The sequence below is a fragment of the Amia ocellicauda genome, chromosome 10 (genome assembly GCF_036373705.1).
Source record: "Amia ocellicauda isolate fAmiCal2 chromosome 10, fAmiCal2.hap1, whole genome shotgun sequence".
Lineage (NCBI taxonomy): Eukaryota > Metazoa > Chordata > Actinopteri > Amiiformes > Amiidae > Amia > Amia ocellicauda.
The window spans coordinates 14,062,794-14,083,914 of NC_089859.1; the positions used below are offsets into that span (position 1 = coordinate 14,062,794).

General features: G+C 40.4%; 1 protein-coding gene across 5 annotated transcripts in view; it reads right to left on the reverse strand.

Annotated features, from left to right (window-relative positions):
• Window positions 1–358: 358 nt before the first annotated feature.
• Window positions 359–21,121, reverse strand: part of ocrl (OCRL inositol polyphosphate-5-phosphatase) — a 31,096-nt gene continuing 10,333 nt past the window's right edge. Inside the window, exons 5-24 of one of the 5 annotated variants that reach the window (XR_010820127.1) lie at window positions 19,492–19,680; window positions 18,931–19,204; window positions 17,533–17,700; window positions 17,283–17,384; window positions 16,776–16,890; window positions 16,200–16,316; window positions 15,676–15,857; window positions 13,016–13,127; window positions 11,922–12,031; window positions 11,497–11,632; window positions 10,513–10,623; window positions 9,495–9,660; window positions 9,110–9,345; window positions 6,869–6,892; window positions 6,048–6,167; window positions 5,864–5,948; window positions 5,299–5,426; window positions 4,707–4,818; window positions 3,298–3,477; window positions 359–2,887 (exon numbers count right to left, since the gene is read on the reverse strand). Coding sequence is in view for 4 of the 5 variants with exons in the window: in XM_066715069.1 (XP_066571166.1) it covers window positions 3,353–3,477; window positions 4,707–4,818; window positions 5,299–5,426; window positions 5,864–5,948; window positions 6,048–6,167; window positions 6,869–6,892; window positions 9,110–9,345; window positions 9,495–9,660; window positions 10,513–10,623; window positions 11,497–11,632; window positions 11,922–12,031; window positions 13,016–13,127; window positions 15,676–15,857; window positions 16,200–16,316; window positions 16,776–16,890; window positions 17,283–17,384; window positions 17,533–17,700; window positions 18,931–19,204; window positions 19,492–19,680 (2,612 nt within the window). In the remaining variant the exon portion in view is untranslated. Of the gene's footprint in view, window positions 3,478–4,706; window positions 4,819–5,298; window positions 5,427–5,863; window positions 5,949–6,047; window positions 6,168–6,868; window positions 6,893–9,109; window positions 9,346–9,494; window positions 9,661–10,512; window positions 10,624–11,496; window positions 11,633–11,921; window positions 12,032–13,015; window positions 13,128–15,675; window positions 15,858–16,199; window positions 16,317–16,775; window positions 16,891–17,282; window positions 17,385–17,532; window positions 17,701–18,930; window positions 19,205–19,491; window positions 19,681–21,121 lie in introns of all 5 variants that reach the window. The other 4 variants (XM_066715070.1, XM_066715069.1, XM_066715072.1 and 1 more) reach the window with 4 other exon arrangements.

The window sequence follows — 21,121 nt, forward strand, 5'->3', positions numbered from 1 at the left end:
AACAGCACACTTGCCTCTCTGACTTCCATGAAAGCCACATGGATGTATTTTCCCTGGCTTCGCTTCACATGTGTCAGGGGTGGCGGTGCAAGGATGGAGTCACAATTCACTGGTCACCTGTTCCACACAGCGATTAAATACCAACACTAAGACTCCTCTATATCGGATGTTAAGGTACGCACACACGCATACTTCTTAATTTTGTTGCCCTTATTATAACAACATTTTAAATTAAAAAGTGCAATGAAATGTGTCTGGCAGTCCTGCAACCAGGCCAGAACAGAACTGAACGGAGAGATTGAAGAAAAGAAAATCCAGTAAAGGGGAAAAACGAAATAAGTCAAAGAAAAACAGAACATCAAGACATAATTTTTATTATTCCATTAAATAAATTAAGAAGTACCACAAAAAAAAAAAAAAGGAAATTTAAAAACAGCAAGTGTGCAAGTGAATTCTTAACATACATTACAAGAGATCCATAAAAGAAAAACAACAAAATACAAAATGCCTTCAGGGCTGCTAAAAACAATCAGTATGGAGAAATCTCCCAAAAGAGTTGTCCAAGGTAATTCAGAGTTCTGTCAAGTCAGAGAGGACTACACTGTACCTATACAGTAAGACCCTGTAGTTTGGTAAACACATGGATTGCATTTCTTCATAACTGTAACAGGTAGAACTGCATCTGCAGGCTATACTTCCTTGTACAGCCAAAGGTTACCAGTGGGAAGGTTACCAGTCATGGAAAGGAAAGTGAAAGGAAATTGGATTAAAGGCTCCTGCTTTGATTTTCACAACCACTAACGTATGGACAGTAAGCACTGGACACTCCTGTGTGATGCCAAAGTAAGGTATAGACTAGTGTTGTCCGAGTACAACTAATGTACAGGAGAGGTAGTGTATGAGAGAATGGGAGGAGATTTACCCATGTTGATTTATGGAGCGTGAGACTTTGGAAAAGGTAGGTTAGGAATAAAAAGCTGGAGTACACTTAATTTCTCTAGGATGAGGGCAAGGAAGTCTGGCGAGGGAGATTATTATGGGATGGTGTTTTTTTAACACACAATGCGGAAATAATTTAGTGTTTTGTTTTCTATTAGAGATTGGCATGGTCGGCTGATTTCCTCAGACTGATGCATGTGGAAAAAGGAGTGCTAAACTGCTGGCAAGACAACCAATGATGACTGACAATGTTTGGTTTGCAAGCAAGAGAGACGTTTGACTGAACATGGCCGATACTCCAACCTCAAACCAACAGGAAATGTTAGGCTTCAGTACAAATTGACAAAAAACTGTAGCAGAAGCACATTCCAACTCAGAGCTATCTTAGGAAATATCTGTGTTAAAGGGCAGTGTTTTAAAGAGAACAAATGCACATATAGCATTCTACTGTAGCCTCTTCTAACTTTAACATTACCAACATAGCTTCATGCATATTCAGCTGCCGATACAATACTCTTGGTCAAACAGCACACCGGCGGCCGTTTTCATCGCAGTCCTGGGAATGTAGTTCATTTAAAAGCTTTAGGAAAACAGGCACTATGATCGCAACAGTGATTTCATTCATCTTTCTATAGACTTTCCTCTACAGGCTCAAGATTATTAGCTTTTATTTTATCAGGATTTATATCTATTTTTTTTTTCTGAATGATCTTTTCACACTGGTGACAGTGCACAGTAAAGCCCACACATTAGCCTACCATAGCCCACTTGTATTTCCCATATCTGACACACAAGCTTGTTGAGTAGCATTTGAAGTCTTCTTTTGGGTGGAACCAGGAAAAGGCATTAAAAACGAACACACGTAAACAAATAATTTTTCTTTTTTTCCTTAGGTAGTCTTTAACGTACCATTTATATGACACACAACCCTAAGGATAAATACAGACATTATTGGGTGATTAACAGCACAATTTTACATCACACAGAAGGACAATGGAGACAGCAGCACTATGTACAACAGAGCTTAAGACTTCAGGGCCGCGTGGCATGCCGCTTTGCTTTTAGTGTGCATTTCTGAAGGAAAAGAACGGCCTGCTAATGCAAAAGAGAGACAGCATGTGTAAACTGAAGGGGAGAGCACTCTCATGTGGATTGATAAACAATGCCCAGGTTTACAAGAGGGAAGGTGATTGTGGGAGGCTGCAGAGTGATGCAATGGAGGTCCAAACAAATGCATCAGTTAACAGGACAATGTAAGAAAACACATTACAGACTTCACACCTCATGAGGGTAAGGACTGGTTGGATTGTTTCAACAACTGTGCGCTGCAGCAAGCAACTGAAGTGAATGAGTTCTTTCTAAGTCCTTCAGCTCCCAGGTTGCCACATCAGAGTCCATATTTCAGCAATGCAGAAGAAAACAAAATGATGCCCACACAGCCAGCATGAAAGGTGAAATGTATTTTATCCACTTCCACCTGAAGCAAAGACTACTTTAAATATATATACATATATATAAATGTATATTTATAATTACATAATACAATAATGCCAGCAGATTTCCCCCACTTCATACTCTGGTATTATTTAAATCGATTTCCATGTGACCTTCCTTGAAATGCTGTGGCTCAGTATGTGGCCGATTGTCTGAATAATCCCATAGTGCTCATAGACTTCATTCCAAAATCAGCCCGACTGATGACCCTGTCCCAATGACAACTCCCATCTGCAAAGGCCATGTTTCTGGTATCAAGTCCATCCAAGAAAGAGAACTCATGTGTTCTGTGCCTCGAACACAGACGAGCAGCATAAAATCAACAGTGTAGATGGCATGTTTTAGTGTAATATATTCTTCCATTTCTTCTTGGAGGCCTAATATATAAAGTCAGACTTACCAGAATATGCAGAGATTTTGGCACAGGAGACCCAACTTCCAACCCTACATGGAGCTGGGGAGGAGGGTTTTATATAGATGGCCAGGGGGAGAAAGGAATTCAAGTGTCAAGGCTTTGTGGTTTTCAAAGCCAGCCAAAAATAAATAAAATGACAAAGGCATTGATTTTAAACCTTTATAAACAGCCACAAGCTCCTGAATGTTAAATAGTGCCTTGGGTTCAGAAAGGGTTAAAAGGGTAAGAGAGGCTAGAGTAGGAATCCCTGACAGTGATGGCTTTGCTGTTGAGTGAGATGGGGAAACAGGAGGTTATGTCTGCATGGTCCAAAGATGGCTGTCTTGGGGTGTCTGCCTGGCGGATCTACACTATCTCACATTCTCTGTGGGTCTATGTATGGTGGCCCACACTAGATCAAGAAATTTGCAAGTGCCAGGATGAGCAATCACAGTCCAAGCTCCCAGTACCTTTTCTGTCACGCAATAGCTTGGGATGATCCCTGAACCCCCCCGAAGGTGGTCCTCACTCTTCATCCCCACCCATGAGGAACCCCAGGATGAAGTCTGTGGCTCTCTGACGGTCCTGTTGATTCTGTCTGCCGATTAGGTTGGGCGGGGGCCTGATCAGAAGGGTGCCGAATAGAGTGGCTGAAGAGGAAGAAAAATAAATGAAAACACAGTTAAGTCCCTCCTGAATGAGTCTCTTTACAAGGATTTCTGTGTCTACCAGTTAGGGATGAGATCAAATTGCTGAAAATTTGACTATTCAATAACGATGGCCAATATCGGCAAGTGAATCTAACATTCAGAGAATAAAAAAGTTGCTGATTGGCTCTCTAGCAGTAATGAAGATCGATGGGAGGTGGGATTTGTTATTTCTTGTCTGTGATTGGCTGATCTAGAACGTACCTTGACTAACGATGGCTTCCTCACAGAAATGTTCTGTATGGAAATACTCTGACAAAGTAAACTAAAGCACTTAAATGTAAAAGATGAGCAGTGCAATTAAACTACCACAAATCAACAACTGGTATGTTAACCCACCTAAAAGCCAAACACCCTTCTACAATGCTAGCAATGACAGAAAAGGAAAGAGGACCACAACAAACATACTAATATTATTAAGCTAGCTACATACGTAGTCCGCTATTGCCTATATATCATAAGTTATATATTTTTTCTTTACTGGAACTCGAACGCACAGGTATGTTTCCGTTTTGATTACGCATAGTCTATACGTTGAGTGTGGTTTGAAAACGTGGGAAAAGTAGTTTTGTTAAGTAGATTGTATAACTTAGCCAGCTAGTCTAATACATTTTGTATTTCACAGTTATGACCAGAACACTAACACAAGGACACTAATGTTCAGACACAATAAGGTCTCTTAAATGTCTTCTGAGAATAATAGAGAGTAACACAGCTGGTCCCATTTTAGGATTTAAAGAATGCTTAGATCAGTCCACTAAAGAGACAACACTACATAATCTCAATAACATGCTCTCCACTAGAATGATGCCACCTCCAACCAGACATGGTCTGCTGGTTTAGAAAGCCTCACTGAGGAACCAGCTATTCCTACAGGATTTTCTGCCATTCACTTATTTACTCTCTGAACTAGGGCCTTCCGATACCTGATGAGACCAAGCATCCAAAACACAAAGTCAATCTACAACCCCCACAGAGACTCCCTAGAGAACAATAAGATAATAGGCAGGAATGTATGATTCCAATGCAATCCTGCACACATTAAAACTAGGTGTTAAAATGTTTTTTTGTTTTTCTTTCGGTTACTGGACATGTCAAAAGCTGACAGAGCTCAGCCTATGCTTTTGCACTCGAGTCAAGGCAGTTAGATGCTGCCCTAGGCCACGGCTCACCTATGAGGCTGGCAGTAAGGTTATTTTGATCAGAATACTTGAGCAGCTCCCGCAGAAAAGCCATGAGGTACCGGAAAACATTACGGTGAGACCGGGGCAGCAGGGAGATCTGCTACAGAGGGATAAAATAAAAATAAAAACCATTAGGAGCCTGCCTGAGGTCAACAAAACTAACAAGTATAATTTCTCAGTGAGCTGTGCATTCAATCACATGAAACTACGATAAAACACATATGGGCTCTTTTTTTTTTTTTTTTTTTAAACATGTACAAGTAGGGAAGCGCTTTAGTTTCCCATAGGCAGTTCTTTGTTTCTTAAAGAAGAAAGAGAAGGCTTTTCAATGGCAGCTGTCAAACCATCAGGTTACATTAGAACTGAGGATCAGGGCATAACAAAGATTGTGCTAGTGTATAACACTTCAAAGTTCACTGTAGCGTTTCACTATAAATGTCAGGGAAAACCCCCAGCAAATAGTATGCAAGCAAAAGAAATATAAGCCTGGTTGTTTACCACATATTAGTCACTGTATTGAGAAGTGAACAACATAAATCTGGGGAAAGGGGTTAGGAGGTCTATACAGCAGAGCACTCACCTGTCTGCACTGACGGCTGTCATGGGAGCAGTCCAGACAGCGCTGGTACAGCTCATAGCAGACCACTGGCTCCGGCAACGCATCCAGGAACACAAGCAGGGCCTCAGCAACTGCATGGTTACTGCCAGCTATTGACACCACGTTAGGGAACATGACACAGGAAATCAAGGGTGCTGTAACACTGAATACACCCTGCAAATTTAAACAAACTGCATAGGAAAAACAAAAATACAAATAAAGTAGGGTATATACTTAATTTCTGCAAAAGGCGCTTCCGCAAAGACGGAAATACAATATCAAAATACTCTGTTTATAAAGTTTGGTTATTCACAGCATACTGTCTGGAGAAGTGTTTATGTATACAAGTATGTCCAGCAGTACAATGCAGAAGTAGCATGTAAGCAGAAATGCGTTTCCAAATGAGATTCTGCACGCTGACACTTAAGCACTTGGCAATGAAATTACATTATATTTTTAAACTGAAGAGGGGGTGGGGGGGGTCCTTGGCTATCATTATACAGAGGCTGGGAACCCCTTTCATGACCCCTCCATTGCCAAAGGATACGGATTTTGTCTGGAATGCTGGTATCCAGGCAATCGATGATGTCCTGGAGCTCGTTCTGCATGGCAGGGGTCTGGAAAAGATCCTCCTAGAATCAAAACAGCAAAGGGGGAGATGTCGTTCTATGGCTTTATAAATGTGGACCTCACTCCGTTAGCAGGACTGGTGCTCAGCTGAATGGGCTAACCTGCTGACATGCTTTGGTGAACAAGTGATCCACCAGCAGCCACACCTCCTTGGGGATCTTCAAAGGCTTATCTTCCATCTCAGCACTATCCATCAGGAGATGATTGACCCGTGATTTCTCCTGAGGCGATACAAAGACAAGCCCCTCTTTAGAGAAGATAAATAACCAAAGGTCACAGGGTCACTAATTCAAAGGAAACTTGATCATAAAGACACATTTACACACTTTCTAATGCCTTAGATGTCTATTTAATAATGCCTTGTTCAGACAATCGTATTAATGTAAATTGTATTACCTTCAGATAAATGTTAATTTCAGTTATATAGATAGATAGATAGATAGATAGATAGATAGATAGATAGATAGATAGATAGATAGATAGATAGATAGATAGATATAATTAACATTCATGGTGTTCATCAACACTTGATTCAATTAAGAACAGGTTAATTTCCACATCACTTTCAAACAATTTACAGAAGTTGTATACTGTAAGGTCCAAGGAAAACAACCAGGAATTAACCACACAACTGCTGATTGTTACGTTGGAAGCAAATCCTAATGATCTAATAGGACAGTGTTCCGTTTTAGTAATCGTCAATGATCAGCCAGTGATCCATCATCATGGAGAAAAAAAAAAAAAAATGGTGGACTTTAAATTATGAACATTTAAAATAGGATTTCCCTTTCAAGAGCCTTTAGTCAGAATGGGTTAAATCTGAATCTCTCATACTAGCTTAATGAGGGTGGCCTACCATAATTTGTCCTTTGTGTCAGAACGTTTTAACATACTGCAAAGTCTACACAGATTTGATTTTTACCTTCTCCAGGAAGCTTTCTTCTCCCTGAGCATCAAGGAGCCCAAACAGAGTGAGTGATTGACAGTGAGTGAGAGGGGAAGGGAAAAACAGAACGAGACAAAAAGACATAAAATTGATTTGCAGAAAGATAGAAACCCCCGACATCCCCCAGCAAAAAAAAAAAAAAAACTTAAAATTTCAGAGACTGCAAGGACTGTACAGAACACTCCTCAGGTTCCCCATTTCATTGTTCAGACTGGTGTCCATTACAAAACAGGCAGCTCATACTGAAATCTGCCCGCTCCTTTCTAAAAATACCTCCACTTCCTCACCAAGAGCATTCATGCATGCATTAAAAGATCGACACGAGCCAGCGCCTCCTCCTCCTCCCCTGCGGAGGCCAGACATGCAGAGCGAACCTGCTGCTGGAAAGAAAATATAGACGGCAAGACAGAGTTTCTGTTCCCCAGCGTGAGGATAGCCCAGCCAGGTGCAACAGGAGAGTATGAGTGTAGCTTCCCTGTTGAGTCTATGGTGCACAGGAGGTCTGATCAGAATTAGTGTTTCTGGTCATGCATGACTAATAAGACCACTTTTCTACATACAACTAGGGCTGTGCCAGTAAATGGTATACCACCTCGTCAATACCTTTTTATTTTTTGTTGTTGTTTTTATTTATTAAATATTGAGATTCTGAAGCCTCTACGTTTGTTGATGCAGTAAGGTTGCTGCACTGTGCGCGGGGGATCCAGGGTCAAACCCCCGCTGTGGCCGCTCCACAAGCAAGTGCTGCGAACATGAGGTTTCATTCTAAGTTAGATTCCTCATAGCCTATAACAGTTTCAGTATTTAGCACTGTTATGCTAGGAAGTGTGTGTTTGCATAGATAGCTATGAAGTCAAGCGCTTACCACGCATTTCAAACAAACTAGGCTACGAGCACGCCCCCCACCCCGCCGCACGCTCCACAAATACGCGCACCCCCCACCCTGGGTCAGGCTGACCTGTTTCTGTCTTTTTTTCAAGTTGCAAATGTCACGCATTTACTTTTTGAAAATTTGAGAGCAATGTGACTTTTGTCATTCATTTCAGTCATTGTGCACATAATCAGCACAGTGTGAGCATGCCTTGACTAAATGGTCAGATTCTGTGCAGATTCTGTGTACAATGACTCGAGTCTGCACCACATGAACGGCACCCCATGTAAACACGACAACGAGTTATTGCTGCAAAGAGGTGAGATTGAAGAGCGGAAAAGACTACTGCAGTGGGTGACTGTTTGATTTAATTAAAGGCTGTTTTGCAATCTTTGTAAGACATTAAGTATTCGATCTAAATTAAAGTGATGAGGTTTTATTTATGTAGCTACGGAATTGAATACTTACTGTATCTTATTTATGATTTATTAATATATCTATTGGGGTTTTATTTATGTAATTTGTATATGAATACGTACTGAATCTGTTATTTATGATTTATTGTAGTGCTATTTGTTTTTAACACAGCTTAAGTAGTGATTTCAAAAAGAAAACTTTGATGACAATCTTTTGTCAGTGACCTTATTATTTGTGATTAAAAACACATGATGAAATGTGCATAACAAATTGACAGGCACCTTAGGCTCCATTTATACATTGGTTTAAAAACAAATAGTGAAACATTGCAAGTCTGATTAAAGCCAGACAGTCAGGTTGGTATTTTTGTGAGGAACCTCCACCCATGTGTGAAAGCACATGTTTGTAACACTTAAAAACAACAACATTGAAACAGGTTCATTTACATGCAGTTCTTTATAATATGTATTTAAAATTTAAAAAGTCTACTTCAAATGCTCCTTTTAAAGTCGTAATGTAATTTGCACATTGTTCTTTTCAATCTTATTTTTTTCAATTTGTGTAGTGTAGGCTATTTATTAATATTATCTTTATGTTGTATTTGGGTAGTAACTAGTTCTACTGCTTGATTGAATAATAAAACTGAAGACCCCTGCCACTTTTTCCAGAATAGGAACAAAGCCATGCCCTGCTCCGCCCCCGTGGTAATACCGATCACAGCGGTGAATTCTTCAACGGTATATCGATACAAAAAATCTGTCACCGGCACAGCCCTACATACAACAAGTAGGAATTAATCTCCAAAGCATTGTTAGATTTGTTCTTGTTGTGTTTTTTCAGAGCAGTGCTCTGCAGGTCTGAACTGACAGTTCACCGTGCATTGCAATCCCGGCCCGCCACAGAGCCACCCCAACGGCCGTCCATCTCACCAGGTCGATCAGCTTGGTGATGGGGATCTCACGGATGGGCTTCTTCATGCGGCACAGTGTGTCCAGGGACGTGCCGAAGCAGCTGGGCAGGTAGTTGCCCCCAATGGTGATGAAATAGTCCTTCCCCCGATCGAGGTGCAGGACCAGGATGTCCTCGATGCTGTCCTCACCCGAGTTCAGCATGGTCACCGAGTCCTTGCTGACGTACACCTCCAGAAAGATCTCCAGCGTCTCGTCTATGAAAGACATGCCAGGTTAAGTGGAAGTTTAGTGTTGAGGGGATGGAGCGTTCCTGACGCAGACTCCAGCAGAAATTTTCATTTAGGGGTGAACATGCAGCTTTGTAAAATGAACTGAGCACAATTACAATAAGGAGTTCACTCACTAGGCTCCAGGAAACCTTCACAGGGATCGGCATGCAGCCAGGGCTTGCAGTACTGCGAGTCGTTAAGCTTGGGGATGAAGCCGAATTGGCAGGGGACCTGGCCGTCATTGGTGATGTGGAAGCGCTCTCGCCGCAGCTGCCGGAACTTCACGTTCTCAAAGGTGAACTGCAAAGGGAAGGCAAAGTGGGGCTGAAGGAGAGCAACACTGTGATTGGGTCCAAGCTGTATTTGCAGGGTTAATAAAAATGGTTACATTCTGCCCCACCTCTTTGCTCTCTGATTATATGCACACACACACAGTTCTATAAATATACTTGCCCGCACACGCACTTAGCAGAAATTATTCTGCAGAACCTGTGAATATTAATAACTTAAGCAGAGTAACTTCTGCTTAGTACACAATAAATTGCAATAAGTTAGCATGCACTGAAACCGCAGTGCAATCTCACACCTCGCCACATTATGAAACGGGCACGATGTAGCTTGAATCCTAAAGATAAAATCAACATTGAATGTAAATATGTAAATGTACTACATTCTGTTCCTTTACAAGGCCACGTGTTAAATCTATCTTTAAAAAAGTGAGTTTCAAGTGTTAGTTTCAAGGAAGGGGATCATAATTTTTTGTTTGCTTTCCAAGATCTACTTGGGTACTGGGATATTTTCCTTTCAAACTTCAAGGTGTTACATAAGTGCCAAAGGATAAGTATTTCCATGTTAGTTTATTATAAAAAAAATATATATATATATATATATATATATATATACACAAACATGTGACCTGAGTTTGTCTCTAGTTGGTTACAATACATAAAAAACAAGATGACTTAATGTAATTACCCAGCTCTTTTACAGACTGAACAGAGGTTGTGCTCAGTTTAGAGTCTATGTAAATGAGCTTTAGCAGAGGAAGGACACAAAGACTTAAGTGGAGGTAGGTCAGTCAGGGTACCAACAGCCAGGCCGAATGAATGCCTTCAATCTCTAGGGCTAGACGTCAGCCCTGGTTTTACTCACCTCCCTGCGAGTGAGCGATAATGAGGGCAGGAAATCATTCTCCATACGGTCCATCCTTCGTACGATGTCTTCGAAGACCTTCTTGTATCGCAGGTCATTCGGCACCTTCACCTGCACGCACGGAAACAACAACACTTAAAAGCTGGCATAAGAACAAAAAATTCTGAGCGAGACACTCCTTTTAACAAGATCATTAAACATTTTAACAGCATTCTGGAGGATTAGGCTCAAGATTAACTCGACTAAACTGCTTAGCATAACTTGATTAAATCAAGCTACCCAAGGTTTGTGATTCCTTTACCCTTGAGGAAAAGGCTCATTAAATAATAAAATGTAACCCCAGTCTCCAATATGAACTCAAGTAAAGGTTTCACACAGATCAAGAAGGCTTTTGAACTACATATAAAAGGATATTCAAACATAGGGAAATCTTGTGGTTGATATTTCATTAAAACCCATCCCTGCATTTATGGGTTGCTTATTCTTTTATTTTATTTAAATATTTTAAAAGAGCTGGTCTGTTTTAATAGCCTTTGGGCAGAGCACATGTGAGGCGCCTTGATAACAGAATGCATTGGTGGTTTCCACTTCCTTCATATCTATTTTTACCCGAAATAATTTCCTTCAGATCAGACAGTGGTATCTGTGCAGTGCAGAAGTACCACGGACATTCCTGCTTCTCATGTCATTTAATCCATTTTCCGCAAAAGCTCCGACAATACTCTTAGGTTATATAAAACAACCTTGTATGATGTGTAGAGTCTGTCTTAAAAAAATTTCAACTTGGACAATCTGATGTGAAGTTTCATGGCTTTACATCAAATTATTTGGGTATCATTCACATTCTTGCAAATTGACACATATGTATCACAGAAGTAAGAATAGCTTTGAAGCCTGGAGACTTCGATGTGGTGGTTTTAGAAACAAATCAAACTGCCTTAGTTTCAATTGGAGGCTTCACAACCCATGGAGAGAGGCCTTTACCCCTATGCTGAAGAGTGAGCTGACAGGCTTGTGGTCACTGGTCTGTAGCTCCATGTGGCTCCTGTAATTGAGCTGCTTGACTCCAGACCCCCTCCACAGGATTCGGTCACACCAGGCCGGGACTCTACACTTTCCACTGCGGTACAAAAAAAAAAAAAAAGGAAAGAGGATTAGGGGACTAAATAATTCAAGGGTGCTCTCAGACAAAAGCTTGTTTTCTAGACCCCCACTGGGAGGAGCACAGATGCCAAAACAAGTCTCTCTGCACGACAGGCACGGACTCACAGCCACGCTCTTCTGCCTGGTCTCTCTCAGCCTCGCACGTTCAATGGCAGACGCCAATTTAAAGTTTAACCAAGTTTATCCTGCAGGTCACAGCATCAGTAAATGTTGGCAGATATTCAACTGTCCCTTCAGAGTCTTACCTGGAATCCCATCTGTCTGTTTTGGCATCGTATTTGTACGTCGGTATGAAATTAATGTTCCCCTCTTCGAAATCGGTGAAGGCTCTCTTAGTCTTTCTTTGGACGTTGAGCTTTAAAAAAAAAAAAAAAATTGATCATTGTAACTCACATCTTTACCAACTATATTTACCAACTATACCCATTACACTAGATGAACAAAAGCCATTATCACTATATATTTATAATTAAGTTATAAGTTTTGTTCATAACCTTGGTTTCTAAATTGAGAAAGAAGGGTAAATAAAATCCCATTGAAATTTAGAAGGGGAAACAGTATAGGATACACCTCAGGCTACTACCTCTGTTGAACTCATAAGTGTTACCATTTAATGAGAAATACACAATAGAATTTTCATTATGAACAAAATTTAATGCAAACCACAAATTTTTTCATTATGTATCTTGAAATAAGTTTTAATAGACTCATTGGTCCCTTCAGTGCACAGCTGACAGAAAACAATGCAGTATATCAATGCAGTTGTGGTTTTTGACTATGCAGAAGTGTAAATGAAACTATTGCGTGTAAAAGCAGAAGGCCAGAGAGTGGACTGTGGGTAAAAAAAAAAAAAGGTTGTTTTCTTCTTTGGGGGGGTTACCCAAAGTCAACTCTCTGGACTTGAAGCAAGGTTCTTGGAAGCTGGACAACTCTACAATATATAAAAAACACCCTTACAACAACTCTTAATCTACAACAATTCTACATCAACAATGTGACTGCACAAAGACACTGACTAGATCAAGATCCACAAAGGAGCACAATTTCACAGCAAGTCTTGAAATATTCACTGGACTGGAAACTGAAACGGAGCTTATTTGAACAACTTACAAAATAAATAAAACAGGCAGTTGCACTGCTCATAACGAAACATCTATAGTATTGGTGCATGTAAATTCTTGTAGAAGTGTAGAAGCTGAAAGAAAAGAAAACAGTGCACAGAACAGGACAGATGCCTTGTTTTGTACACTGTCATTTTCATTTCTTGATAGATCGATAGGATAGATAGATATCACACACAACATTGAGTTTAAGTTTTTTTCTGTGGCACTTCTCTTACCTGGTCATATTCTTGTAGTTTCCTTAACTCATTTTTAAGAATTAAAGCCTTGACTTCAGATGCATCATACACAAACAGCCGGTAGTTGAGGTCTCCCAGCCAGATTACCACACTGCAGGGAACACAGATAGGATTTCACCAAAATCAACACGCCATCTTAGCAAAATATATTTCCAAATAATTAAACTGCTATGTGTATTTGCATAATATGTTGTTACGGGGGGAAACAAACATATTTGCATACTATGTTGTTACGGAAGGTACCAAACGAGAAGAGGCATTTTGTGTTTTTTTTTTTTTTTTTTTTTTAAACAGAGCTTTTAATGCCGAATGCAGGAAACGATGTTCCCCTGCAATGTGTGTGCAGTGCAGTGGCATCCAGCGTAGGGTTTTCAAAAATACTGATACTTCAATACTACCGCGATCCCAAATTTCAGAAACGGTTCTGAGCTATGCATTTGGAAATATCGAAGTATCAGAGCACTCTACTTATATAACGAAAATTGTGTGAGTGCGTCTTTCACTTACACCTCAGGAGGAAACAAAGAAGAGAGCCAATGATGTAACCAATGGACCGTATTCTCGGTCCCAGCAAAAACAAGGCTCTGAAAGCATCAGTTCCGGAAGTGCGATAAACAAACATTTATCACTGTTGTGTTCCTAGCCCTGAGTGATTCCCTTTATGACACAAATAAAGCCCTGTCATTTCACCGATTTCCAGTAGACAAAGAAAAGGAAAGCCTGGCTTATCGCAATTCGCAGAGACATTTGCACCACTTTTCTGTAGTATTTTTGTTCAATTTGGTATTGATTGGACTGGTTTCATTCGGTGAGCTCCTAAAACTAGAACCACCGACATTTCGGATTAAATACAACCACCGCACCCGGAAAATGTGCATCTGCTTTATAAAATAGCGGTGTGATTAACCGTTGGATTAAACTTAATTTTACATATGAACATCACAAAACATTTTCATGGCAGCAACACTGCATTCACATTGAAAATTCAAAACAAGCACATAGGCTACATAAACATGAACAAACCAACAATACATTTTACACAATAAACTGTGTAAAATGGTGTAGAAATCAGTATGCACATACGTTGGTAAACACATAATTAAAAAAGCAAACAACCAGTTAAAAAAAAAAAGCATACAATTAAAATGTAACATCTTATGCAATGTGAAACCACTTTGAAATGGGTTTGACTGTCTGTATACAGCTGCATACATCAATGCAGGAACACACTTTTCAACACAGCAGTGCATTTACCACAGACTGCATTTCAACAGCGTGAAACATCAGCAGGTCTGTTTATGTTGCATTTAGCAACCTGGCAGTGTCTTTATTCCGTGTCCTCTAGATACTGAATTGTAGTGCCAGCAGCAGTCTAATAAATGCTAACAGCAGCCAGACTATAGCCAGCCGCACCAGATACAAAAAAATGAGCACATGATCAGACAGTGACTGATCAAGGCATTGATCCAGAGACCCGGGTTTGCAATGAGATCAAGAGTGAATTCCAAAGGAAAGTTAGAAACTTGCCGAGCCGATGATAAATAATGATGATAATATACGAATATATGTGTAGATATTTATGTGTTTCAGCTCATTACAAAGCGCAGATTGTTGGCTTTATTGTATTCAAGCCTACAGCATAAACTGCGGTCCGGCGGCTGAAGAAATTATTTATAACTTATTACATTCAACGAATGTGTTTACAGCAAACACCATATAGGTATTTAATTCTAGTTTTTAGTAACATATAAGCGGGAGAAAGTCACATACGCAGAGATATTTACTTTTGTATTGCAAAAGCCACCCAAAATATGCGACTATGCAGATCTAGTGTTCACTGATTCATAACAATTTAGAAATAACGTGTATTTACAAAACAAATATTATCGATTCAGCTATATCTAAAGCCATATTCATAATATAGGCCTAGGTATGCTGCTCGATTTCGTTTTTTATTTTCTGCCTTTAAGATTCCAACATGGCTTTTTCAATTAAAATGTAAGTTACACAGTATAAATGAGTTACCTTTACTCTACCCAGTATTAATATTGTTTAAGGGATCAACTATAGCTCAAGACTGTGTAGCAAACACAGGACGATATATTTGCCTGTTATTTACTGTATTATTTTTTGGTCTGTATAATGACTGGTGTGTGTTACATGCATATTCTGTATATCAAATTCCCATATGGAACACATTTTCAATATATTAAAAATCTATGCGATAATAATGCAGTAAAACAAAAAACATGGATGTGTCTATTGACTGGTACTTCAACAAGCCAGATTAAACCAGTCACGGTATGCTCTTTGTTATGTTTGCCAAAAAAATTACCAAAATATACATGCGTGTTTAGCTACCTGCACTGTATTGTTCTGAAGAAAATGTTTGAATGGTTACTGAATTCTGGAAAAGTTATCTTAATACTATGATTCTTGTGTTTACTGCTCCGGCCCATTTGATCTGGAGTGAACACTGTGCATCTTTATGAGAGGAATGCTACTGTACGTTGTGTGCGCAGATATATATATATATATATTTTTTGTGTGGTATCAAATTGGTATCGTGAAATTGAAATGGCATCGTATCGCAGTTCAAAATTCTAGTATTGTGACAACCCTAGTCCAGCATGACTTACTCGTGCTTGACGATGCTGAGGGGTGTGTGGCCCGGGAGTTGGAAGATAATCCGGGCACAGATGTCCTTGTAGTCCTGATTGCGACGCTCAAAGTCCTCCACGTGTGCGGCAAGGTGGGAGTTGACGAAGCAGAAGCTGGTGTTGTGGAACACAAACCTCACGGCCACTCCACCTTTGTTGCCCTTCAAATGAAAAAACACATTTCATCGTCAAAGCATGGGAATCTGGTGGGGTTACTGGACAAGAATGTCATATACTGCTGTACTGCATCCTGTGGTAGGAGAGCTCCAGTACTGTACTATGCAAATGGTTGTGCTTTATAATCATACTGAATGACTCATGACATTTTCTTTTTCTTTATAACCTGCATGAACATTTCTGACACTATACTGCATTCCTGGTTACATTTAACAGTGGGCAAGTAGTATAATTTTCTTAAATCAGTAATAATCCAAACAATTAGGATTTTAACAATTTCTACAGAACAATAGGCCAGACAAAGTCATTTTTGTGGTGCATCATACCATTTTACCCATAATGCCAGTCCCCACGCTCGTAGCTGCCACATCTCTGATTTGACTCTTGTGCTGTTTCTTGGCATAAATCACCAGCATCATACCGACCAAGCGGATTTGACGGATCTGGACAAAGAGCAAATCAAACTGAGTACACATCAAAATAAATCGTCACCAACTTGTGGATTTTGACATGTCGGCATTCAAAACATATATCTACAAATTAAATTTAAAAAGCTATGATTTATAAAGAGTGTTAAAACTAAGTCATGCCCATTTGATTATGTTGTGAAAGACCATATGGGAAATAAATCAGTGAAACAGTTCCTTAGTTCGCATCCCTATTCAAGCTCATCTTGTTGAAATGCGTCAAAGTATCCTATTGAATGTACAACAAAAACAAACCAACCACAAGCATTTAAATCAAATGCATCTATGTATCTTGACAGCTTATCATGCATTGTTACGGTTAACAAACCAAAAGTATTTGTTAACAAAGACACCCGATATCATAAGTGGTTAAGGATTGGTTGTCTTAAGTGTTATACTGTGGTTAAAACTTTAGATTTGCTGATCTTCACTCACGCTACTGTACTTGGCTTTTGGGTGCAAGCTTCTCTCCACAGCCTCCACCCACTGCTGCTCCTTGGATGAGTCTAAATAGAAGAAGGCCTCTGTGCTGAGATCCAGCTCCTGAAATCTGGAGGACAGAGACCCATCACATGATTAAAGCAACAACCATCAGCTGAAAAGCTCACTGGGCAGCTCACATACTGTAAACAGCCCTCCTTATATAACTGTGAGACAGAGTCGCATATTAAATTGAATTATTTTAGAGAAAAGTCGCAAATTAAAGATCATTACTGGAAAAAAGGCAATATTTGAAATGATCCAGGAGAAGGAAAGCTCAGATCCAATAAGGGAGCACTGTATGGAGAATATCTTGATTCATCACTCTTTTTCTCTGGATGATAAGCCTGTTACAAAAGTCAGAAAATTAACGAAAAGATTCTAGGTATATGCTTCTTCTGTCTTTTTTTAGACACCTGATCAGCTCCATCTGATTCCAATCTCCAGCGTTCAAACACTGACCCGATAGCATACATGTCCGGGGGATCCGGGTCACAGCTCAGCCAGCTCTGTAGCCCGCTGTCTGGGGACTGGCCGTTCACATTCCACGTTCCAGTGAAGAGCCTGCCATGGAGAAAACAACAAACTTCACTAGTTACCGCAGAATTACAGATTTCATACAGATTTTAATTACTTGTATGGGAGATGCAGGGAATACCTACAGAAGCCAAGACGACACAGCCTTGGACATGGTAATATCAGCACAGCTTACCTGAAGTTCTGAATATCCACAAACTCTTTCTCCTTCTTGACAAGCTGGTACTTGATCATAGCCTCCCTCTGTCCAGACTGGCTGGAGAAGAGTTGCTTCATGGTGTTGGACATATATGTGGGGCTTTCATTCCACCCAAACGACCGGTCAGTGGGGAACCTGTGATTGCTGAAAGGACAATGGGCTCTATGAAAAAGCAGTGCTGAACTTCAGAGACATGTCATCTCCATCACAAACAGGTCAGTCTGGTTTCCTATTCTAGACTGTGCTTTTTGGGTTCTATGCTGGCAGTCCCGAAGTAGAAGCTATATTAAATTTTCTTGAAAGGAAAAGATATTTCAACTGCGTTATACACAAAACATAATTAACTTGGATATCACAGAAAAAAGACAGAACCATGAAAAATAAAAATGATGCCTACAAGGATGTAAGATGTGCATGGCCAACTGAAATAAGCAACTTGTAATACAATGAAGCCTAACTACAAACTTGGTTTAAGTTCTGAATAAACAGACCTATAATAAATAATAATAATAATAATAATAATAATAATAATAAATAAGATCTCTTCCAGGAATAATCAGTTGGTCTACACAAAGCCACAGAACAACTTCTAAACTTCCTCTCGGGTCCTGATTATGCTACCCTAATTATTTCATAGGCATATATCATAAAAGGGGAAAAAATAAGCAATACAGAAAAAAATGAATAAATAAAAACACTAAGCTCACTCTAAGCTGTTCCGATGGCGCTGCACTCCTCTCACTCTCCCACTCCCTCTTTCTCTCATGCCACTATAATAGTGCTTTCAGCACAGCCTGCATGCCATGGTACCAACCCTAGCAGGCACACACCTCATCCTGTCACACATGGTTATAAATATAAAACATGTTAGTTCACTGAAATCCTTGGCTTTTCCCCTTATTCTATTAATTAAACTAGAACCCATTGCCAAATCAACAAGTTAATACTAAATAAGTAAAATAATAAGAGCAATTTTCTTTGTGTCTGTAATTTTACTTTTAAGTGGAGCTGAAATTAAAAATGAACTTGGTTTTCTTGCAATATTATTTAGTAATTCACACAGTTATTATGTACTGGGAGGTTTCACTTAACACAACAGTTTTTTTGTGTTCCTGAAAAAAAAAAAAAAAAAAGCATGCTAGCTGAAAGAGTGTAAAACAAAACCCATTTCTCCATAGAAAGGCATGTTATAAAGGAAGATGCGTTCTAATGGAAGCCAGCGAAAGATAAATAATGGTACATTATAATGAAATTGTTAATTGGGATGTTTTGTAGTATAATTACATTTGACAATAATAGTAATCATTTTAAAATTCATTTTCGGTTTAGATTCAGTTACTCCCCCACCCCAGGGAAAACACTGTGTCCACTCACTCTTTGTTGACAGGGACAACAGACGGCCCCTGGCTGGGGGGGTGGGGCCGGTCTTTGGGAGGTAGGACAGCGGCGGGGGTGGAGGAGCTTCTCCGCGGCGGCAGGGGGGGCACAGGAGGTGGCTCACGGGGGGCGATGATGTGGTTCTGATGGTTCTTCTTCTCCTCCACTTTCAGAGCATTGCAGAAATTCTCTTCAAAGCCAAAATCCGAGGCCAGGGCAAGAGCAGAGTCTCCACAGTCTGGAAGAGGGAAGATGCGCATTGCGGATCCTCCTGACACACACGTGCACACCTCACATTTTGTGGATTCAAGTTCCCATTTCATTGGAAACATTTATGAATGATTTACAAGGGGAAAATTGGTAAGAAGTCTACACTTTACTGAGAGGGGTAAAAAATGTTTTAGAATATTTTAAAATGTCACACAGCAAGACAACCATGCCTTTTTGTACTATCCCCTCCCATCACCTGGAATGACAATACTTGTGCTGACAGAAGCGAGAGCTTTTCTTTACACGGCCTGAGGATTACGTTAATGATTACCCTGACTGTTGCAATACCTGTGATGAAAGGGTTGCCTGGTTTGCTGCTGTTGGGATTGCCTGTCTTGGCATTATTGATGATGGGAGTAACAGGCAGGGCAGCAGCAGGTGTGATGGAGTTGCTCTGGACAGATACAGGGACAAGTCCCTTATCTAAGACTGGTGCTGCCAGGTCCATCCTTCCTAGTGACTGGCTCTTAGACAGGGCTGAAAAACAATGTTAATATTACGGATTGTATTACTTGTATGTATTTAGCCGGAGTAACACCCTCAAGACCCAAGTCACATTTTCATTTCAATTCAAGTAATACAAGCATTATAAGTATAGATAAGGTTCCACACCAAAGACTGATCCTCAAATTGGAAGCTGTAGGGATTCAGGGTAATGTAAGTACAGTGAGAGAAAAAAAGTATTTGATCCCCTGCTGATTTTGTACGTTTGCCCACTGACAAAGAAATGATCAGTCTATAATTTTAATGGTAGGTGTATTTTAACAGTGAGAGACAGAATAACAACAAAATCCAGAAAAACTCATTTCAAAAAAGTTATACATTGATTTGCATGTTTAAGAGGGAAATAAGTATTTCACCCCTTTGACTTAGCACTTGGTGGCAAAACCTTTGTTGGCAATCACAGAGGTCAGATGTTTCTTGTAGTTGACCACCAGGTTTGCACACATCTCAGGAGGGAATTTGTCCCACTCCTCTTTGCAGATCCTCTCCAAGTCATTAAGGTTTCAAGGCTGACGTTTGGCAACTCGAACCTTCAGCTCCTTCCACAGATTTTCTATGGGATTAAGGTCTGGAGACTGGCTAGGCCACTCCAGGACCTTAATGTGCTTCTTCTTGAGCCACTCCTTTGTGGCCTTGGCTGTGTGTTTTGGGTCATTGTCATGCTGGAATACCCATCCACGACCCATTTTCAATGCCCTGGCTGAGGGAAGGAGGTTCTCACCCAAGATTTGACGGTACATGGCCCCGTCAATCGTCCCTTTGATGCGGTGCAGTTGTCCTGTTCCCTTAGCAGAAAAACACCCCCAAAGCATAATGTTTCCACCTCCATGTTTGACGGTGGGGATGGTGTTCTTGGGGTCATTCCTCCTCCTCCAAACAGGGCGAGTTGAGTTGATGCCAAAGAGCTTGCATTTGGTCTCATCTGACCACAACACTTTCACCCAGTTCTCCTCTGAATCATTCAGATGTTCATTGGCAAACTTCAGACGGGCCTGTACATGTGCTTTCTTGAGCAGGGGGACCTTGCGGGCGCTGCAGGATTCCAGTCCTTCACGGTGTAGTGTTACCAATTGTTTTCTTGGTGACTATGGTCCCAGCTGCCTTGAGATCATTAACAAGATCCTCCCGTGTAGTTCTGGGCTGATTCCTCACCGTTCTCATGATCATTGAAACTCCACGAGGTGATATCTTGCATGGAGCCCCTCATCTTCTCACCAAGCTGCTTGGCGATGGTCTTATAGCCAATTCCAGCCTTATGTAGGTCTACAATCTTGTCCCTGACATCCTTGGACAGCTCTTTGGTCTTGGCCATGGTGGAGAGTTTGGAATCTGATTGATTGATTGCTTCTGTGGACAGGTGTCTTTTATACAGGTAACGAGCTGAGATTAGAGGGCAGTCTCTTAAAGGGAGTGC